This window comes from Melospiza melodia, chromosome 16 (genome assembly GCF_035770615.1).
Source record: "Melospiza melodia melodia isolate bMelMel2 chromosome 16, bMelMel2.pri, whole genome shotgun sequence".
In the NCBI taxonomy this organism is placed as follows: Eukaryota; Metazoa; Chordata; class Aves; order Passeriformes; family Passerellidae; genus Melospiza; species Melospiza melodia.
In genome coordinates, this window is record NC_086209.1 from 15,344,439 (window position 1) to 15,362,099 (window position 17,661).

At 54.9% G+C, this 17,661-nt stretch overlaps 1 protein-coding gene and 1 pseudogene across 2 annotated transcripts in view; both read left to right on the forward strand.

Moving 5' to 3' along the window:
- EDA (ectodysplasin A) overlaps positions 1 to 8,631 on the forward strand; it is a 60,814-nt gene extending 52,183 nt beyond the window's left edge. Inside the window, exons 4-8 of one of the 2 annotated variants that reach the window (XM_063170772.1) lie at positions 2,415 to 2,594; positions 3,377 to 3,411; positions 3,514 to 3,565; positions 5,908 to 6,038; positions 7,374 to 8,631. In XM_063170772.1, coding sequence (XP_063026842.1) covers positions 2,415 to 2,594; positions 3,377 to 3,411; positions 3,514 to 3,565; positions 5,908 to 6,038; positions 7,374 to 7,625 — 650 coding nt within the window. In that variant the 3' untranslated portion in view covers positions 7,626 to 8,631. The remainder of the gene's footprint in view (positions 1 to 2,414; positions 2,595 to 3,376; positions 3,412 to 3,513; positions 3,566 to 5,907; positions 6,039 to 7,373) is intronic. The other variant, XM_063170773.1, reaches the window with a different exon arrangement.
- Positions 8,632 to 11,827: 3,196 nt separating this feature from the next.
- Positions 11,828 to 14,942, forward strand: LOC134425793 (transforming growth factor beta activator LRRC32-like; annotated as a pseudogene).
- The last annotated feature ends 2,719 nt before the right edge of the window (positions 14,943 to 17,661 follow it).

Below are 17,661 nucleotides of genomic sequence, written 5' to 3' on the forward strand. Positions count from 1 at the left end.
CCACACATAGGGTCCCACATTTACTTCCAGGAGTTTGAGCAAGTCCAAGGATGGAGCAGTCACGTTTTCAATGTCTGTACTACTGCAGTTGCACATCAAATGGCTTTAATCTTTGGATGCAAACTCCAGAGCCACAGCTGAGAGGTGGGAACAGGCCACACTTAGCAACTTTGTTTGTATTTACCCCGAGAAGCAGCGTAAAATTTTATGTTGGAGAAGTTTGTCCTAACAAAGCTCAGCCCGCGTTCAATCAGCCCCACAAATAACAACGGATGGCTGCAGCCTCCGGAGCAATTCCAGAGGGGCAAGGGGATCTTGTGGAGCTGGATTGCATACAGCTGTATAAAATAGCTTAATTTTATGGTATTGTCATATTTAATTCCTTTAGAGTTCCAGTTCATTGTTTGATGAGTAAGGATTATGGAGAACTCCCTGCTTTTGCCTGCTCTGAGTTTCAAAGCCTGTGGGTATGGACATGGGAGATTTGGCAGGCTGGGATTTGGGTGCTGGGACCCTCCTTGGAGACCTGACAAGGGAGCTATCAGATAATAAACAGAATATCTTATGTCTTGTGAGGTTTGTTAATGCAGAGAAATGGTTGAAGTGCCTCGAAGGAGGGAAAGGCACAGAAATGTGTGGCTGGGATGAGCAATTGTGTCACTGCTCAAGCAGCAGCTCCCTGAGTAGCAGAGCAGATTTTGGAGGCAGATGAGTTAAACCAGCTGTGATGTGCCTCCCTCTTGGGAAGGGAAGCCTGGAGTGACAGCAGCAGCATTCCCAACTCCGTGGCTGTAGTCCTCCCTTGGGAGGGCCTGATTGGAGGGATGTCAGTGAGAGGAGTTTGGTGTTGGGAAAAAGGTTCAAGGTGATCATTTCCAAAGCAGGCCATCATCCTGAAGAGAAGTACTGGATTAGAGGAGGTCTGGATTGTGGCCAGCTCAGGTAGGAAGTCATGGCTGCTGATTTGGGGAGAAATACTGCTGTGGAGATTTGTTCCCTGAAGCCTTTTCCCACTTTTTCTAGGATACCAGTGTGGCTTTACTCACCCCTGCTTACTTTAACTTCATTTTCTGCACATCTAAATTATGTCCACAGTTGTCCCACCCTGATGTCCTTGCTCCTGGCTAGTGACCACCTAGAGATTCCCAGTCCTGTGCTAAAACAGATGGATTTGTCCTCACACTTCTGTCCATTACAAGGATGGATATTAGTAGAGAAACAAGTACATAAATGTGCTCAGAAACTATTCCAACAACTATAATTTCATATCCCAACTGCTGCTGTCATCTAAATATGAGTTTAATTCTGTCCTACTGGGGACCTTGTGGCAGCAATTGAAGAGATTTTACTCTGTTTATGTTCCTTGGCAGAAAAGCTGTTCCAAAGTCGCATTTTAAAAACTACATCAAAAGAACATCAATTTGTCAGGAAAATCAGGAGAGTGGGGACCAGGCTTTCCCTGCAGAGTTTCTTTCATCCCACTCTCTGTATGTAGGAGTCATTCCTGATGTGGTTGTGTAATTTCTCTTCCTTGGGACCTGTGGGGTGTTTGAGGATCATGGTAGGGAAGAAGATTTTTACCACTAGGCTGGTAAAATACTGGGATGGGTTATCCAGGGAAACTGTGGCTGCCCCTGGATCCCTGGAAGTGTCCAAGGCCAGCTTGGACAGGGCTTGGAGCAGTCTGGGTTAGTGGAAGGTGGGACTGGATGGGCTTTAAGGTCCTTTCCAACCCAAACCAGTCTGGCATCTGTGATTGTAACAATTCCCCCATGTTTCCATCCCCTGGATGGGGTTAGTCCTTCCCAAATCCAAAATATTGAATTATTTTGAGGCACAAGCAGCACAGGGGCTCCTCCAGCAACGCTGGGGACGAGCTGGAGCTCAGCTCTGAACTGCCCTCTGGAGGAGACCAAGCCATGGGGATCATCTCCCAGTCCTAATCCTGTGCAACAGGCAGGAAAGATTATCCCTGTTTTCCGTCAAAACCCAGCAAATACAGCAACTGCAGAGTGGTTTGTGTGGTCCAGAATAGCCCAGCCATGGCTGGGTGCATTAGAACATGCTGTGGGAGCATCCTGACTGCATCGAGATGATCCCAGGTCTGTAGGGATGTGACCAGCCCCAGGGCATGGGACTTGAGGAGTGACCCCATGCTGAGGGCAGAGTGAACCAGAGCCCCCCTGAGCCTCCATCCTTTAGGAGGCCCCAGAGAGCCCCCATGCCTCGTTTCAGTGTAATTCCCACCAGGAAGGAGCCTGCAGGGTGGGCACCTGCTCCTGCCCTGCTGGCAGCGTTGTCCTCATGGCGTGGAGCCGTAGGACCCCAACCCCGGCTGTGCTGAGCCAGGAGTGATCCATCCCCAGGCTCCCATTCCCTGCAGCCCCAGTGAGGCCTGTCCTTGTGTTTTCCAGGTAAGAAGGCTGGTCCTCCAGGGCCCAACGGTCCCCAAGGGCCACCGGGGCCTCCCGGGCCGCAGGGTCCCCCCGGCATTCCCGGCATCCCCGGCATTCCAGGCACCACCGTCATGGGCCCGCCCGGCCCCCCTGGCCCCCCGGGCCCTCAGGGACCCCCCGGCCTGCAGGGCCCCTCAGGTAAGCATCCATCCAAGCTCTCTGCTCCAGGCTGGGCAGTGGGAATGCTGGAGATGTCACCAGAGTGTCCCAATGCCATGGCACAAAGGCCTGGAGCAGCACTGGGGTGTGCTGAGCCATGTCCTGGGAGCAGCCTGTGGAAGGAGTCCCTGCCATGGCAGCACGATGGGCTTTAAGGTTCCTTCCAACCCAAACCATGCTGGATTTCTGGGATTCTGTGGCTCTGAATGGCTGGGAGCAGCAGGAGCCCCTCAGCTCCATGCTGTGCTGCCACAGGCATCCCCTCCCTAATTAGGATTTGGCTCCCAGGGAAGGGAGATGGAGTGGATGACCTGCAGAGGGAAACTTGGCAGCTTGGCAGCCAAGAGGTTTTATTCCTGCTGTGGATCAGGGAGTGGGTTGTGCAATTTTTCCTTCTAGTGGAAGCCCATTGAATAATAAAGAGTTTTGATAGCTGGACAGAAATGCCAGGAATAAACTAGGGAAATGTAGGATGGGTCTTTTTCTTCCTTGTATGTTTTTTAATATTTTTAAATATTGAATATGTATATTTTATATATTTTAATATTACCTGCACCCCATATCTCTCCTTCTGTTAAAATGGAGTTTTAGTGGTTATTATGGAGTAAGAAAAGTAATTTATGTGGGGCTTCAGGGTTATTTTGGGGTAAAAAAAAAGGTTATTTATGAGGGGGTTTAAGGGTTCTTTTGGGATAAAATAAGTTTTATTTATGGGATTTTTCATTCAACCCTCCTCAATGATGTGGAATTGCATTTTGCAGGTGCCACAGACAAGGCCAGCTCCAGAGACATCCAGGTGGGTTGATCTTTCCATGGAAAAACCCAGCTTTGTGGGGCATTTTTGTGGACTGGCACGGTGCTTCCCATTAATCCTCAATCCCTGTGCTCTCCCTTGCAGCCAGCTGTGGTCCATCTCCAAGGCCAAGGCTCAGCAATCCAAGTGAAGAATGGTAAGGATCTCTTGATAATTGTGGGAAGAGCCCCTCCTGGATCCCAGTCCATCCCATGACACAGCTCCAAGATGATCCCTGCCCATCCCTGTTCTCCAATACCCCTGCCCAGACTGCCCCAGAAGAGTCTTGTGTGGAGTCTCCACCTCCATTTCCCCATAGCTCCTGTGTATCTCCCAGATTATCCCTGCCCTGCCCACCCCAGTAATTCTGTCCCCCTGAATCTCCCTCTCCCTGACCTCCAGGTACATCTCGTGCCTCCCCAGCCCCTCCATGACCAGGCCTTTTTCCCCCCCATTCTATTTTAAGCCCTCGGTGGATCCTTGTCCTATCTCTTCCTCATTTGCCCATTTTCCTCCAGTTTCCCAGGAATTTAAGGCAGGGAAGACCCAGTGGTGAGAGGACGCAGAGGTGTTGTCCAGCTCTTCCTGAGGTCCCCTGAGCACCTCTGTCCCCACCAACAGCCTTTAATCCCAGATCCTGCCAAGCCATTTCCCATCCACAGGCAGCTCCTTGCTTTCCTCCTCCTCCTTCCCACATCCCCATCCAAATTCTCCTCAAGTTGCTGCTCTCCCTGCCAACAGCTGGGGCTCATTCCTCACCTCCTGCCTCCCTGCTCTGGCTGTGCTGGACAGGAGCTGGCTTGTCCCCTCCCTGAGTCCCCACATGCAGCTCCCCAGGGACCCCATCCATCCATCCATCCATCCATCCATCCATCCATCCATCCATCCATCCATCCATCCATCCATCCATCCATCCATCCATCCATCCATCCATCCTCACCCCAATCCCAGGCTGGGAGGGACTCCTGAGGGTGGGGGCTGCAGGAAGGGGCTGCAGGATCCCTGTCCATGAATTCCTGCCTCACACATGGGATGGGGAGGGCTGGCCACTGCTCCTGTGGGAAGGCAGCTTTCCCTGTGAGCAGTGGCAGCTGGAATTTCTCATGGACAGGGATTTGTGCTTGCAGCTCCCCAGAATGAAAAGGAAACCGCCCGTTCCCAGGAACAATGTGAGGGAAAAGCTGCTGTTTGCTTACGTTCAGAAAGCAATTTTCCCTTCATGACTGGGGATGCTGAGGGTTTCCAGAGGGATAACGCTGCTCTCTAAGAGTGGGAATGCCCTGTGAGTGTCCTTCCCTGCTGCTCAGGAACAATCCAGAGCTGGGAGCCAGGAATGCTGTCCAGCTGCCAGCCTGGAGAGCTCCAGCTGATGCACAGAATAATCTGAGTTGGAAGGGACTCACAAGGATCATCGAGTCCAACTCTTAAGTAAAAGGCCCATCCAGCAGGGAGAGGAGAGGCAGATGGAGACTGAGAGGAAAAGAGTGGGATTTGACAAACTGAGGCACCTACAGAGATTGGCTCAGTTTGGGGCTCATAGCCAAGTCTGTCCCTAGGTTATCCCAGTAATCCCAGAGGACTGGGTGGTGGATCCATAAATCCATATATTGAGGGATTATTGTGTTGTGAGATATGATGCAATTTCCTACTTCCTTGTTATTCTGGCTTTTTGAAACGTTAGGAGTTGTAAAGGCAAAGGTTTTGTTATAATTATCCCAATTACAAAGTTGAGAATGGTGAAGTCAAGGAACCCCAGAATTAAAATCAATTGTGTGATCCAAAGCTGGCCTCCATTTGCCTGGAGAAGAAAAAGCTCCAGGGAACCCCTTCCAGAGCCTAAAGGGACTCCAGGAGAGCTGGAGAAGGATTTTGGACAAGGACCTGGGCTGACAGGACAAGAAAGAATGGCTTTTAGCTGAAGGAAGGTAGATTTAGTTGGGAGATTGGGAAGAGATCCTTCCCTGTGAGGGTGGAGAGGCCCTGGCACAGGATGCTCAGAGAAGCTGTGGCTGCCCCATCCCTGGAAGTGTCCAAGGCCAGGTTGGACAGGGCTTGGAGCAATGGGATAGTGTAAGATGTCTCTGCCTATGGAAGGGGATGGAATGGGATGAGTTTTAAGATCCCTTCCCATCCAAACCATTCCATGATGGTTCTCTGGTGACCATTCCCATGCACACAGTAGGGAATAGGGATCAAACAAGCTCAGCTGCAGGGTCAGGAGGAGGCAGGTCCGTGTCCAGCCCTGGGATAAGCAGAGCACAACAGGCCCTACACTGGATTTTGAGGTGGAGAACACAGAGGGCTGGGAGGACAGGTGATCTCACAAGCCATGGTGTGTGCTCAGAGCTAGAGAGGAGTCCCTGCTCCCACTCCCTGGTGTGTAATCCTGGGATCCCCCTGTGAGTTCCCTGCTCCCCGTGGTGCTGTGACTGTGTTTGTGTTGCTCCTGCGCTTTTCCTCCTGACGGGTACTGAGTGACCGCCGTTTTCTCATACTGAGATCTTTCAGGTGGAGTCCTCAATGACTGGTCTCGCATCACTCTGAACCCCAAGGTGTTTAAGCTGCATGCCCGCAGTGGGGAGCTGGAGGTACTGGTGGACGGCACATACTTCATCTATAGTCAGGTAGAAGTGAGTACGGTCCTAGGCTAACTCCTCCTATTCTTGTGTTCCGGTGGAAGCCTTGCATGAACCACGAGAGGGCTCCAGACAACAGACAAATGCCAGCAGCTTGTGTTCGGCTCAGGAGGGGTGTGGGGAGGAGTGTCACACCCCTGTCACCGCCAGGACACCGCCCGCCAGGGATTAGTCACTGAAAGCACACCCCACACCAGCCAATCTCGGGGTTATCCCTCTGCTTATCTATATCCCGGCCCTTCCAAACCTCCCTGCAGGCAGGACGCTGAGCTCAGTGCTTTAAAAGACCCAAACTCTGGTCGTTTGTGGTTATTTTGGAGCTGTGTCACTCTGGAAGCACAGGACTCCCAGTCCAGGTGGTTTGGCCAGATTCCAGCCCAGGTGACTCCGTTTGCCTCCCCAGATCTGTGTAGCTCCTCCCCAGAGCCAGCTCTGGGATGAAGTGGACCGTGGATGTCAGGTGCTCTTCCATGGAATAGGTGACACATGTCCAGTTTGGATGGGGACAGAAAATACAACTCCACATGGGCCAAAGTATAATTGTTTCACAAGATGTTGATTGCTGGCCACAGTGTTGGACCAGTGAAGCCTCTTCATTTGTGGTCCATCAAGGAGCAAAAAGGGATTCAGTGTTCAGGCAGCTCCTGCCTCCAAAAGGGCTGGATTTCCTTTCTCAGGAAGAAGCAGCTCCCTGAGACTGACTTCTCCTTGGACAGGTCTTCCTCCTGCAGCTGTTTGGAATCAGAGTGTGGGAGAGGGTTAAGTGAGGGCAAGTAGAGTCACAGAGCCTTGGAAGAAGTCAGGGTGTTCAATCAGTAGCAGCACTGTGAGGTGATTTCCTTCCAAGCTGTGGAGGTTGGGGAGCCTTTTCCCTGTAATAGCTCGTGCCTGTGCAAGCACCGAGTCCAGTTACCCAGGAGGCAGCTCCCAGGCCACCTTAGGGCAGTTCTGATGTCACCACTAAAGGAGGCTCCTGGCACCAGGAAGCAGGACTGGCCAGGTAAGTGCAAGAGGCCTTCAGTGGAATGTGTGTGTCTGTGTGTGGGGTGAGAAGCTGCTGTAGCACGCAGGGGGTCCTGCATGGCTCTGTGCAGGTGTGTGGAATAAGCAGGATGGTAGCTCAGCCTTAGGCACACGGATTCAGGGGGTTTTGCATGCTTGGGTCAGTCTGAAGTGGAATAAAAGAGGCTCCTGGTTGGTTTGGGACAAGTCACCTGTGAGTGCAGGTGTTGGGGCCAGCAGGAGCTGCACACACCCCCAGGACGCTGCACTTGCTCCCCACACCCAAACCCCCTCCCTGACACCTTTCTCCCCCCTGCTTCACATCAGGTCTACTACATCAACTTCACCGATTTCGCCAGCTACGAGGTGGTGGTGGACGAGAAGCCCTTTCTGCAATGCACTCGCAGCATCGAGACCGGCAAGACCAACTTCAACACCTGCTACACGGCCGGCGTGTGCCTGCTCAAGGCCAGGCAGAAGATTGCTGTGAAGATGGTCCACGCTGACATCTCCATCAACATGAGCAAGCACACGACTTTCTTTGGGGCCATCCGCCTGGGAGATGCACCCGCGTCCTAGAGAGGAACTTGGCGTGGCCAGGGACGCCCACGGAACTGCCCAGTGCTGCTGTTCATAAAGCCTATCAGTATTTCAGGGGTTCTGTAATCCGGCCATAAAGGAAACTGATCCAGAGCTATTTATTCCTATATGTGAATGCAGGAAGCACAATTGTCCTCTGTGACTCGCGGGGAGACTCGGATCAAACCAAAAAGCTGGTGGGGAGAGCGTTGTGAGGAGGAAAGGCTGTTGGGTGTGCCTTGTCTCAGTATTTCAAGTATTACTGCACTGATACTCTGCTCTGTGACCTTCACACGAGGCTTGCTGGGAGAGCTGGGGGTTCTGCTCGGATGTTGGCGCTGGCAGGAGCATCCCAGGCAGGAGGGAGCGGGAGGACACGGACTCCTGTCCCCAAATCCCAGCCAGGCTCCTGCATGTGCACGCTAACCACAGCCAGGAAGGGGGTTCTGGCTCCCTGCCTTCCCAGGGGGAGCTGGAAGGGCTGGGGGGCGAGGGGAGGTGCGTGAGATAGGGTCAGTGGTGTTTACATTCATCCTCAGGAGGAGGAGGAGGAAAAGTGCCTCGACCTAGAGCTTGGAAGCAAAAGCAGGAAGTGCGAGAGGAAGAGGAGTAACTAGAGCAGGCTTAGCAGATAGGAAACTGCCTCCACATTCCAGAAACCACCAAATCCCAAAGAAAACGCCGATTCCCGGGTCCAGGCCTCTGCTCCCTTCAGCTCCTGCCCTTACCCCAGAGGTAACCTTGCCCCAGCGGGGGCTGCCTTCAAGTACTGCTGCTGTTACAGCAAGTTGAGTTGGGTTGGGGGTATTTTGGTTTTGTTTTGGTTTTTTTGTTTTGTTTTGTTTCGTTTGGGGGGGGGAGTTTTGTTTTGTTCTTTTTAATTAATATTTTGCAAACCAGAACACATTTCTACAGGCTTCACCGAGCCACGTAGAGCAGCCACAAGTACTTGTGACAACACTCGGAGGAAGTTTGTTATGTTTAAGAATAAAATATTCAAACAGGAGATTTTTTTTTCTGTTTTAATAGCAACTGTCCTGCTTTTAGATGTGGTTTTTAGCCTTCCTCCCCCCACCCCTTTCCTTTTGGCACCCTTCTACCTAAAATAAGTGGTGATGGAGACTTTAGCAAAGGAAAAAAAATGGGATTTTAAAATCCGGTCCAGCATGAAGTCACCACTTTTTCTTTTCTCTGAGCCCTGCTGAGTCTAGTCATAACTTGATTTCTGGTGACTAATAGAGGAGCTGGGACACTATTGTTTCTTTTGGCTTCTTGAGCAACTCTGTCCCGTTACCTCCCCTCAGCTGGGGAGACCTAAAGCCATAAGATGCTCTGAGCCATAAGAGGCACAAATTGCTCTGTTGTCTCAGCCCTTGGCTCACACTTGCTCAGCTTGGTTGGGGTTTTGTTTCCCTGTGTTTCTTTCCAGAGCCTGTTTGTGCTTTCAAGAGGGGAGTGAAGTTGCAGCTTGTGTAGAAACGGGACAAATCCCAAAGTGACATCTTCAGCCTGGAGCGGGGAAGGTTTTGGGGACTCAGTGCCTCAAGGGGCTCCAGGAGAGCTGGAGAGGGACTTTGCACAAGGGCCTGGAGTGACAGGACAAGGGGGAATGGCTCCCCACTGCTAGAGGGTAGGAATAGATGGGACATTGGGAAGGAATCCTTCCCTGTGATGGTGCTGAGGTCCTGGCACAGGGCAAGATGCCCCTGGATCCATGGAAGTGTCCAAAGCAAGTTGGATGGGGCTTGGAGCACCCTGGGCTGGTGCAAGCTGCCCCTGCCCATGGCAGGGTGTGGAACTGTTTGATCCATAAGATCCCTCCCAGCCCAATCCTGTGATTCCATCTCTGGGTGCTGGCTCCATTCGGAGGTGGCTCGTGGTCACCTGCAGGGTGTGGGAGGGACGTGTCCCAGCTGTGTGCTGTGGCCACAGAGGGTCCGCCCTGCCTGGAGCATTCCTGGCTCCAGCCCTAGTGAGTGATGTCCCTTGCCAAGTGTTGCAGTTATTGGGAGACAAAAATTCCTCGGGGCAGCGGCGTTGGCCGCGGCCTCGCTATTCACAGGAGCCGTGCACTTCGGGAAACAACTGCGTGACAAATGGGCTGCTCTGCCTTTTTAGTGGCTTCTCCTCCCTTCAGCCTCGACATGTGGGACGGGCAGGAGCCTTGGGGGCTCTTCACTGGGCTTTGTGGTTTTCTTTCCTTTCAAATGGATTAAGAGGGACATGTTCCTGTGACAAGAATGAAGCGGGACAACTGTGTACAGTGAGAACATGAAGCAAATCGTTAACAGGATTGCTTTAGAACAGGCCTGAGCAGCAAGGCTGGGGGCAGCCATAAATAACAGGGGGTTGGGAGAGCCAGGGATGGAGTTTGCATTCCTTGTCCCCCACTGGCAGGATCTGGGATGTGCTCCATGGCTGTGGGCAGGGGGAGGCAGAGGGAGAATCCCTTTGCTCTGTAAAAGGCCAGAGTGTTGCTGTTCCCTGTGGTGTGTGCTTGGGATGTTGGAGGAGAGCAGGAGACAGCAGTTCCTGCATGGAAGTTCTTCCTGGTGCATGCTTGGGGTGCAGGAGGGAGCAACTCCTTCATGGAATGTGTTAACAGGCTTTTTCTGGTGCTCACACTAACCAAAGTGTGAGTTGAAGACATGGACTTGGGTCTGGCTTCAGGTGGCCTTGGCAAACACAGCTGTTTCCTTGTCTTGGTGTTCCTGGTGGGATGTCCCTCCCCAGCCACACCAGGAGCTCCCAAGGAAGGTCTGTATGGCCACAGCAGAGGGTTGGCTGTGCTTTGTGAGGAGACAGCTCCATCCTTCAGGGGTGGGAGAGCCATGGTCCCCTCACTGCGATCAGAGCTGCTCAGGAGCCCAATGCCCTGGGAATCCAGGGAAGGAAGGGCAGATCCTGTGGACTTGGATAACCAGGTATCCTGCTCCCAAACAGCCAGGATGGAGCCCATCACTCACAGCAAGGACAGGTGGTTCTGTCCCTGCTTCCTCCACACCTCAGTCCTGCTGCTCGTTCCTCACATCCTCTGGAGATTTCTCCCACAAAAGCCTCAGTGGGAGCAGGGAACTTCTCCAACAGATCCTGCTGGAGCCCTGGAGCCAGCGTGGAGGACAGGAAGGCCAAGAAGCACAAGGGAGCTGGTTTCTCCCTGCTCAGGCCGTGTGGTTCACTCTGCCTTTATCACAATCCAAGAGCAGCCTCTCGGTGTTTGCCGGCTCTGATCCACACCCAGCGCTCCCACCAAGGGAGTTCACAGCCCTGGGATGCAAATGCCCAGGGATTCTCTGCAGAAGTCCCTGCTCCACATCAGGGACTTTTCAGCTGCTGACAGGGGCTGTGTCACCGCGCAGAGCCGCGTCCAGCAGTCGGGGTGTGCAGGGGGACAGGCCGGGCTTCCCCGGGTGTGGCAGGGCCGGATGTGCCGGTTCTGCTTCGGGGTCACCGGGAGGTCGGTGTTTCCCTGGCAGGAGCTCACATCTGCACAGATGTGCCGTGTACACCACGGGGCAGCAGCCCAAAATGCCAGCCCTGGCCTGTCCCCACTGTTCTGCCTGGCCTCAATGCTGGGGACACACGGCCAGCTCAAGGCTGAGTCACATCCTGAGGTGACAAAGTGTCCCCCACCATGCTGACTATCAGAGGGGTAACTCAGTTGTGTAACTCTCTGTGTGTGTATATATATATATATATATAAATAATCTATATTTATTTATGTATTTTATGTCTATATACTATTTTTTTCCTGCCAGACACCTCCAGGATTAGAGCATGAGCTCTGTGGCTGAAACTTCACATCCTTTCAGTAGCCTGAGTTGCTCTTTCACATCCAATTAGCCACATTGAGCAAAAAAAAAAAAAAAAAAAAAACCAAAAAAAAAACCCCCAAACTGTGCATTTTGAAGAGTGCCCCGTGAAGCATGAGGGGCGTGTCCCCAAGGAGTGTGTCAGCACTAGGTGGCACAAGGACACGGAGATACCATCCCCAAAAAAGTGCCCCTGTGGGTGGGGCACAGCTCCGGGCGCGCAGATCCCACCTGGAGCTGCCGCAGGGACAGTTCCCTTCTGTTCCTACCCTGGGCGAGGAGGTGACCCGGCAGCCCAGGTGGGGACACGGGGTGTGACAGCAGGAGGAGGAGGAGGAGGAGGAGGAGGGGGATTCCAGCTCTGCACATCCCAGGGGAAGAGCCCTGGGAAGCTGTTGTGTCCCGAGAGAGGCAGAGTCCCCCTGGGCTGGGCTGCGCTGGGATGGGGAGGGACTGTCACTGCCTGGGTGTGACAGTCGGGTGATCCCACAGCCAGGAGCTGTCCCTGGCTCAGGATGGCTGCAGAGCCCTCGCCAGCTGCCCCTGCTGTCCCGGGAGCTGGCACATCCTCTCCCTAGCACAGGGAAACTCCCCCAGACCCTCTCGGCTTTCCAGTGCCACCTCTGCCCCCTGGCATTTGATGTCACAGCGGGTCCAGCCGGTCACCTGAGCTCCCTCCTCCCCATCCTGCCGTTTCTCTTTCCCTTCCCTGTGGCTTTGTGCCGTTTTTCCCCCTCTGCGAGCTGATGTCTTTCTTTTCCCACTTCCGTAGCTACGAACACCCACATGCCTTATCTCCTTCCCCCATCCCATCCTGAAGCCTATTTATACAGAGCCTGGCTCCTGCCCAGCCTGCCAGCGACGCCGCAGGAGCGGGACGGGGCTGGCAGCGCCCGCAGCCCAACATGCTCTGGGCTGCACGGGGATGTTTCCTGCTCTGCCTGCTCCCGTCCATCCTCAGAGCCCGGGCTAGCCCCGAGACCAGGCCCAGCTCCCCCCTGTGCCAGCAGGTAAGGCTGTTTTCCAAGGAGCACCTGGGCTGGGATGGCTCCAGCAGCGTGGCTGGGGCTGCCAGCATCGCCCTGGGTCTCCTCCCTGTGGCTCTCACCTCCCTCCAGCCCCCATCTCTTTAACTTGCCCAGCTTTTCCTCTGTTTTCCTGCCTTGGAGCTGGTTTCCTGTGAGGTGGTCCCTGGCATCCAGCTGCTCCCACGTCCCTGCCATGCCTGAGGTGCTCAGAGGATGGAGTGCAGGGATTCCAGTGAGGCAGCTGAGAGCCTGGATGGGGATCAGCAGGTTTCTGTCTCCCCAGAAAAAAATCAGCTGCTCCCATCCAGGTTCCCAACTCCAGAGGAAACCAGAGCGAGAGGAAAGGTGGAGCCTACAAAGTGCCCTTCCTCTGCCTAGACAGGGATGCTCTGGACCAGCTGGGCTTGGGAAGGGGGAGCAGTGCTCATTCCCACTTCTCATGCCCATCTTGGACAGCAGCTGGCTTGACTGAAGCCATGGTTTTTAGCCCCTCCTCATTCACACCTCTCCTGTCTCTCCACAGAGCCCCATGAAGGTGTCTTGCAAAGGAGTCGGCCTGCAGAAATTTCCCAAGGAGCTTGGCAAAGGAATTAAGTACCTTGAACTCTCCAACAACTTCATCCAAAACCTGTCAGGCAGCAACATGCCAGGATTTGGGCAGCTGGAGTACCTGGATGTGTGCTTCAACCAGCTGGAATCCGTGTCAGCCACCGCCCTGGCTGAGCTGCCTCGGCTGCGCTCGCTGCTCCTGGGCTCAAACCACCTGGACCGGAATTACTTGGCTAACGGGGAAGCTTTCCATCTGCTCAGGAATATAGAGGTCCTGGACCTGTCTGTGAATAACCTGGAGAGCCACATGGCCAGCTGGTACATCAGCAACCTCACCAGCCTGAGGGTGCTGGATCTCTCTGGGAACATGATGACCAAGCTGCAGGCAGGGACCTTCCGGAGCTCACCGCGGCTGCGCCAGCTCGACCTCAGCCACAACTACATCAGGGAGATCCAGGAGGGAACTTTTGAGCCTCTGGAAGAGCTGGAGGTGCTGAACTTGGCTTTGAATTCCCTCCACTGTATCTCTGGCTTCAGCCTCACACAGCTGCAAGTTTTAAACCTCAGCCACAACGCCCTGGAGCTCTTCTCCGAGGAGGAGGGAGCAGAGCCCTACCTGCTCCGAGTGCTCGACTTGAGCCATAACAGACTCCTCTCTTTCCCAGAGCTCCCCAGAGCCCATGATCTCACACACTTAAACCTCTCCAACAACCTCATTTCTTCCCTGCTCCCAGGCTCACCCCATCCCTGGGAGTTTGTCATGCCCTACAAGGAGATGCAGAGGTTCAACAGGACTGTGCGTCCTGTGGCCGCTCTGACACACGTGGTTGACCTGGATCTCAGCAATAACCGCCTGGAGCTGTTCCCATTTTCCTTCTTCCACAGCCTGGGCTTCCTGCACAGCCTCAGCCTGGCAAGGAACTGCCTCCAGGACGTGGCCAGGGAATCTGTCACCAATGGCACGGAGCTGTCCGTGCGCTCACTGGACCTCCACAGCAACGCCCTCCGTGTGCTGCCACGCTGGTTCTTCAATTCCCTGCCTCACCTGGAATCCATGGATCTGGGCTCCAACAGCCTCCAGCCTTGTGAGAGCCAGGGGAGTGACCAGGGAAGGGATTTCCAAGGGGATTCTCACACGTCAGCCCCAGGAGACACCTGCACCCCCTTCTACAACGTGCCTCACTTGAAGCACCTGAGCCTGTCCAAGAACAACATCTCCAGGCTGCAGCCCCATGCCTTCAGTGGGACCCCACTGCTCTCCCTGGACCTGTCAGGAAACAGGGAGTTGTCCATGCCCCCGGGAGCGCTGGCAGGGCTGGAGCTGTCCCTGCAGGAGCTCTCTCTGAGGGACAACCAGATGGACGAGGCAGCGCTGCCCTGCCTGGGCACGCTCCGAGTGCTGGACCTGTCGGGCAACCACCTGAGCCTGCTGCCCCCGGGGCTTTCCTGCTCCCCTCTGCAGAGCCTGGACGTTCGGAATAACAACCTGCAGGCCTTGGGAGCGGTCAGGAGCTGGTCCCACAGCCTGAGGGCCGTGTCTGTGGCTGGCAACCCCTGGAGCTGCTGCTCTCTGGGCTGGCTGGACACGCTGCGTGCGGCCGGCGTGGCCGTGCCCGACCTGCGCCAGGCCCGCTGCCTCTTCCAGGAGCACGGCCGGAATATCTCGGCCAGGATCACCGGCACTGCCCGGTGGAACTGTCCCCAGCCCGAGGGCACTGCCTCCCTGGCTCTGCTGGTGGCCCTGGTGGGCCTTTTCCTCCTCGGTGCCTGGGTGTTCTGCCTCCTGAGGAAAGGGCGGAAGGCTGCGGGATGTGCGGGACTGGAGAGCAACAGGGTGGGAGTGTCCCAGCCCCACCCCAAAGGACAGGGGCCAGCCGAGGAGAGGCCACCTGACAGCATCACCAAAGTGTAGCCCAGAGCTGCAGCCATCGGTCAGAACTCTAATTATTATTATTAATAATATTAATATTAATAATATTATTGTGGTTGAAGTCTCGCTGGTTACCTGCGTGATTTGTGAACTCAGTGACAGGAGCGTGGTGGGTGCTGGGCTCTGAGCCACCTCCTCTTCTCCAGAAGGGACATTCCCTATTCTCTGTGATCCCTGCCAGAAATTAAATGTGGATTTGGGGTGCCATCACACATTCCCATCTCTCAGCACAGGAAAAGAACCATGACCTGGCTGCCAGGGCACCCCCCTTCCTCCACATCACACTCAGCTGGATGGGAATTGTCTCCATTGGGGCCACCTGGCTGTTTCCCAGCTAGCCCAGCAGCCCCTTTAAAAAGGTTTAATAGCTCTGCTAACACCCTGCTGCTGCTCCTGAAGCATTCCCTAATTCGGGAAGGAGCAGGAGGGAATGGGAATAGTGCTTGGTGGTGGCTCACAGTGCTGGGGTGGGGAGGGGGTTTCTGTGCCCACCTCTCTGCTGCCTTTCCTTGCTGTGGATGCTGGGAGGAATTCCACCTGTCCTCACCCACTGGGATGGTGGGAATGGGAGAACTGGGGGTCTGTGCTGTCCCTGCTGGCACAAGATGTCCCACCCTCAGTGCCAGGACCCCCAAGGTGATGGTGGCAGAGACAGCTGGTCCCACCCCGAGGTAAGTGCTGCCCAAATTGTGGTCCTGGCTGGATTTGGCGCCCTCTGAGCACCCCCCAAAGCCAGGGATGATCCAGGGGCTCAGACCCCAGCACAGCAAGGCAGCAGGAGGAGGTGTTGAGTGGGATTGTCGCTGTGTGCTGGTGACCTGTCCAGCTTCCCTGGGCAGAGTGGGAACACCTGAAGGTCTGGTCCAGCTCCAGGAAATACAGACTGAGGCTGCAGTGAAACCTTTAATGTTTCACATCCATTTGGTTTCACCTTGGAAGTCCCCAGCTGGGCCCAGTCACCTCCACACACCTGGTGGGTTGGAGCTGTGGGGGCAAAAGGGCTTGGAAGTTACTTAAAATCCCAATTGCTTCATTTTCTTCCTTTTTTTTTTTTTTTTTTTTTTTTTTTTTTTTTTTTTTTTTTTCTTTTCTTCAAGCTTATCATGGTTTTGCTGGGAAGCAGAAACCATGCTGATATATTTTGATATATTTTGCATTTTTGATGTAAAATATATCAGGGCTTCAGCTTCCTGTCCTTGCTGGGCACACAGCTCCAGGCCCCCCAGTGACTTTGGTGGCCCCCACATTTCCACCTCTGCCTCAGTTTCCCTCTGATGCAGAGCTCTGTGCCCTGTCACAGTGAATAGCTATGGCAGGGGAGCCTGTCACTGTGTGTCACCACCCTGCAGGACCCTGGGGACAGGAGGGAACCCAGCCTCCTGCTCCAGGGCTGCTGTTTGCTGGATCTCCTGCTCCCACACCCCTTCCCCTGAACTCCTGTTCCCATGTCCCTTTCAAGTCACAAAAGGTGACAGGTCCCTGTGTCACAGCCACCACAACCCTTGTCTGCTCTCATTTTGATGCTCCCTGGCTCCATCCCCAGTGCTGTCCCCACCTGATGTCCCTGGGCAGCCACAGCCAGCTGTTCTCTGGGCATGGGGTGTCCCAGGAGCTGCTGTGCCCACCTGGGGCTTCTCCCCAGCTCTGTCCCCTGTCCCTGGGTGACACCTGAGCTCCAGGGGCAGGGACCTGCTTCCCCCAGCGTCCCCAGGTGAGCGCAGACTGTCCCTGGGGCAGGGACCTGCTCCCCCAGTGTCCCCAGGTGAGCGCAGACTGTCCCTGGGGCAGGATTTGCTTTTCCAGTGTCCCCAGGTGAGCACAGACTGTCCCTGGGGCAGGGACCTGCTCCCCCAGTGTCCCCAGGTGAGTGCAGACTGTCCCTGGGACAGGGACCTGCTCCCCCAGTGTCCCCAGGTGAGCTCAGACTGTCCCTGGGACAGGGACCTGCTCCCCCAGTGTCCCCAGGTGAGCTCAGACTGTCCCTGGGACAGGGACCTGCTCCCCCAGTGTCCCCAGGTGAGCGCAGACTGTCCCTGGGGCAGGATTTGCTTTTCCAGTTCTGGGACAGCAGCTGGGGGAGCTCAGCCCATCCCGACCTTTGCCATCCTCCTGCCCCAGCACTCGGTGACATTGCAGGGACACTTCAGTGCCTTCCCTGGGTGTTTCTGGTGCATTTTTGTGGCCTCTGCTCCTCGTTTCACCCTTTCCCAGGCTGTATCACAGGAGGTGTCCTGGCTTTGTGCTGCTGCCACCAGCGTTAATCCCGGAGCTGGGGACGGGCGGGGACACTGGGGACGGGCGGGGACACCGCGTACCACCGGGTGCTCAGGGACACCATGCGCTGCCGGCACTCGGTGCCAGGCGCTGCCTCGGGCACCCTGAGTGTCCCCAGCCGTGTTTGTGTCCCCGCGGAGCAGCAGCTGGCGGGGGTTGACCCCTTCAGGGCAGTGGCACTTGGGGACAGCGGCTGCTGGTGCTGGAGTTTCTCTGGGGACTGAAGCATCTGCTGGGAAATGCACTGAAAATAGAGGGGGAGAATCCTGGGGCTGGTTTTACCCCACGAAAAAAGCTCCCAAATAACTGGACTTGATCTCAGAGGATTTTTTGAGCCCTAAGGGTTCTGTACAGCCCAGGGTAAGGGGGGAAGAGGGGGAACTCCCCAGGCTGAGGAGAGGCTGTGAAGGTGTGGAAAATGAGCCAGGGCAATGCTGTTGGGT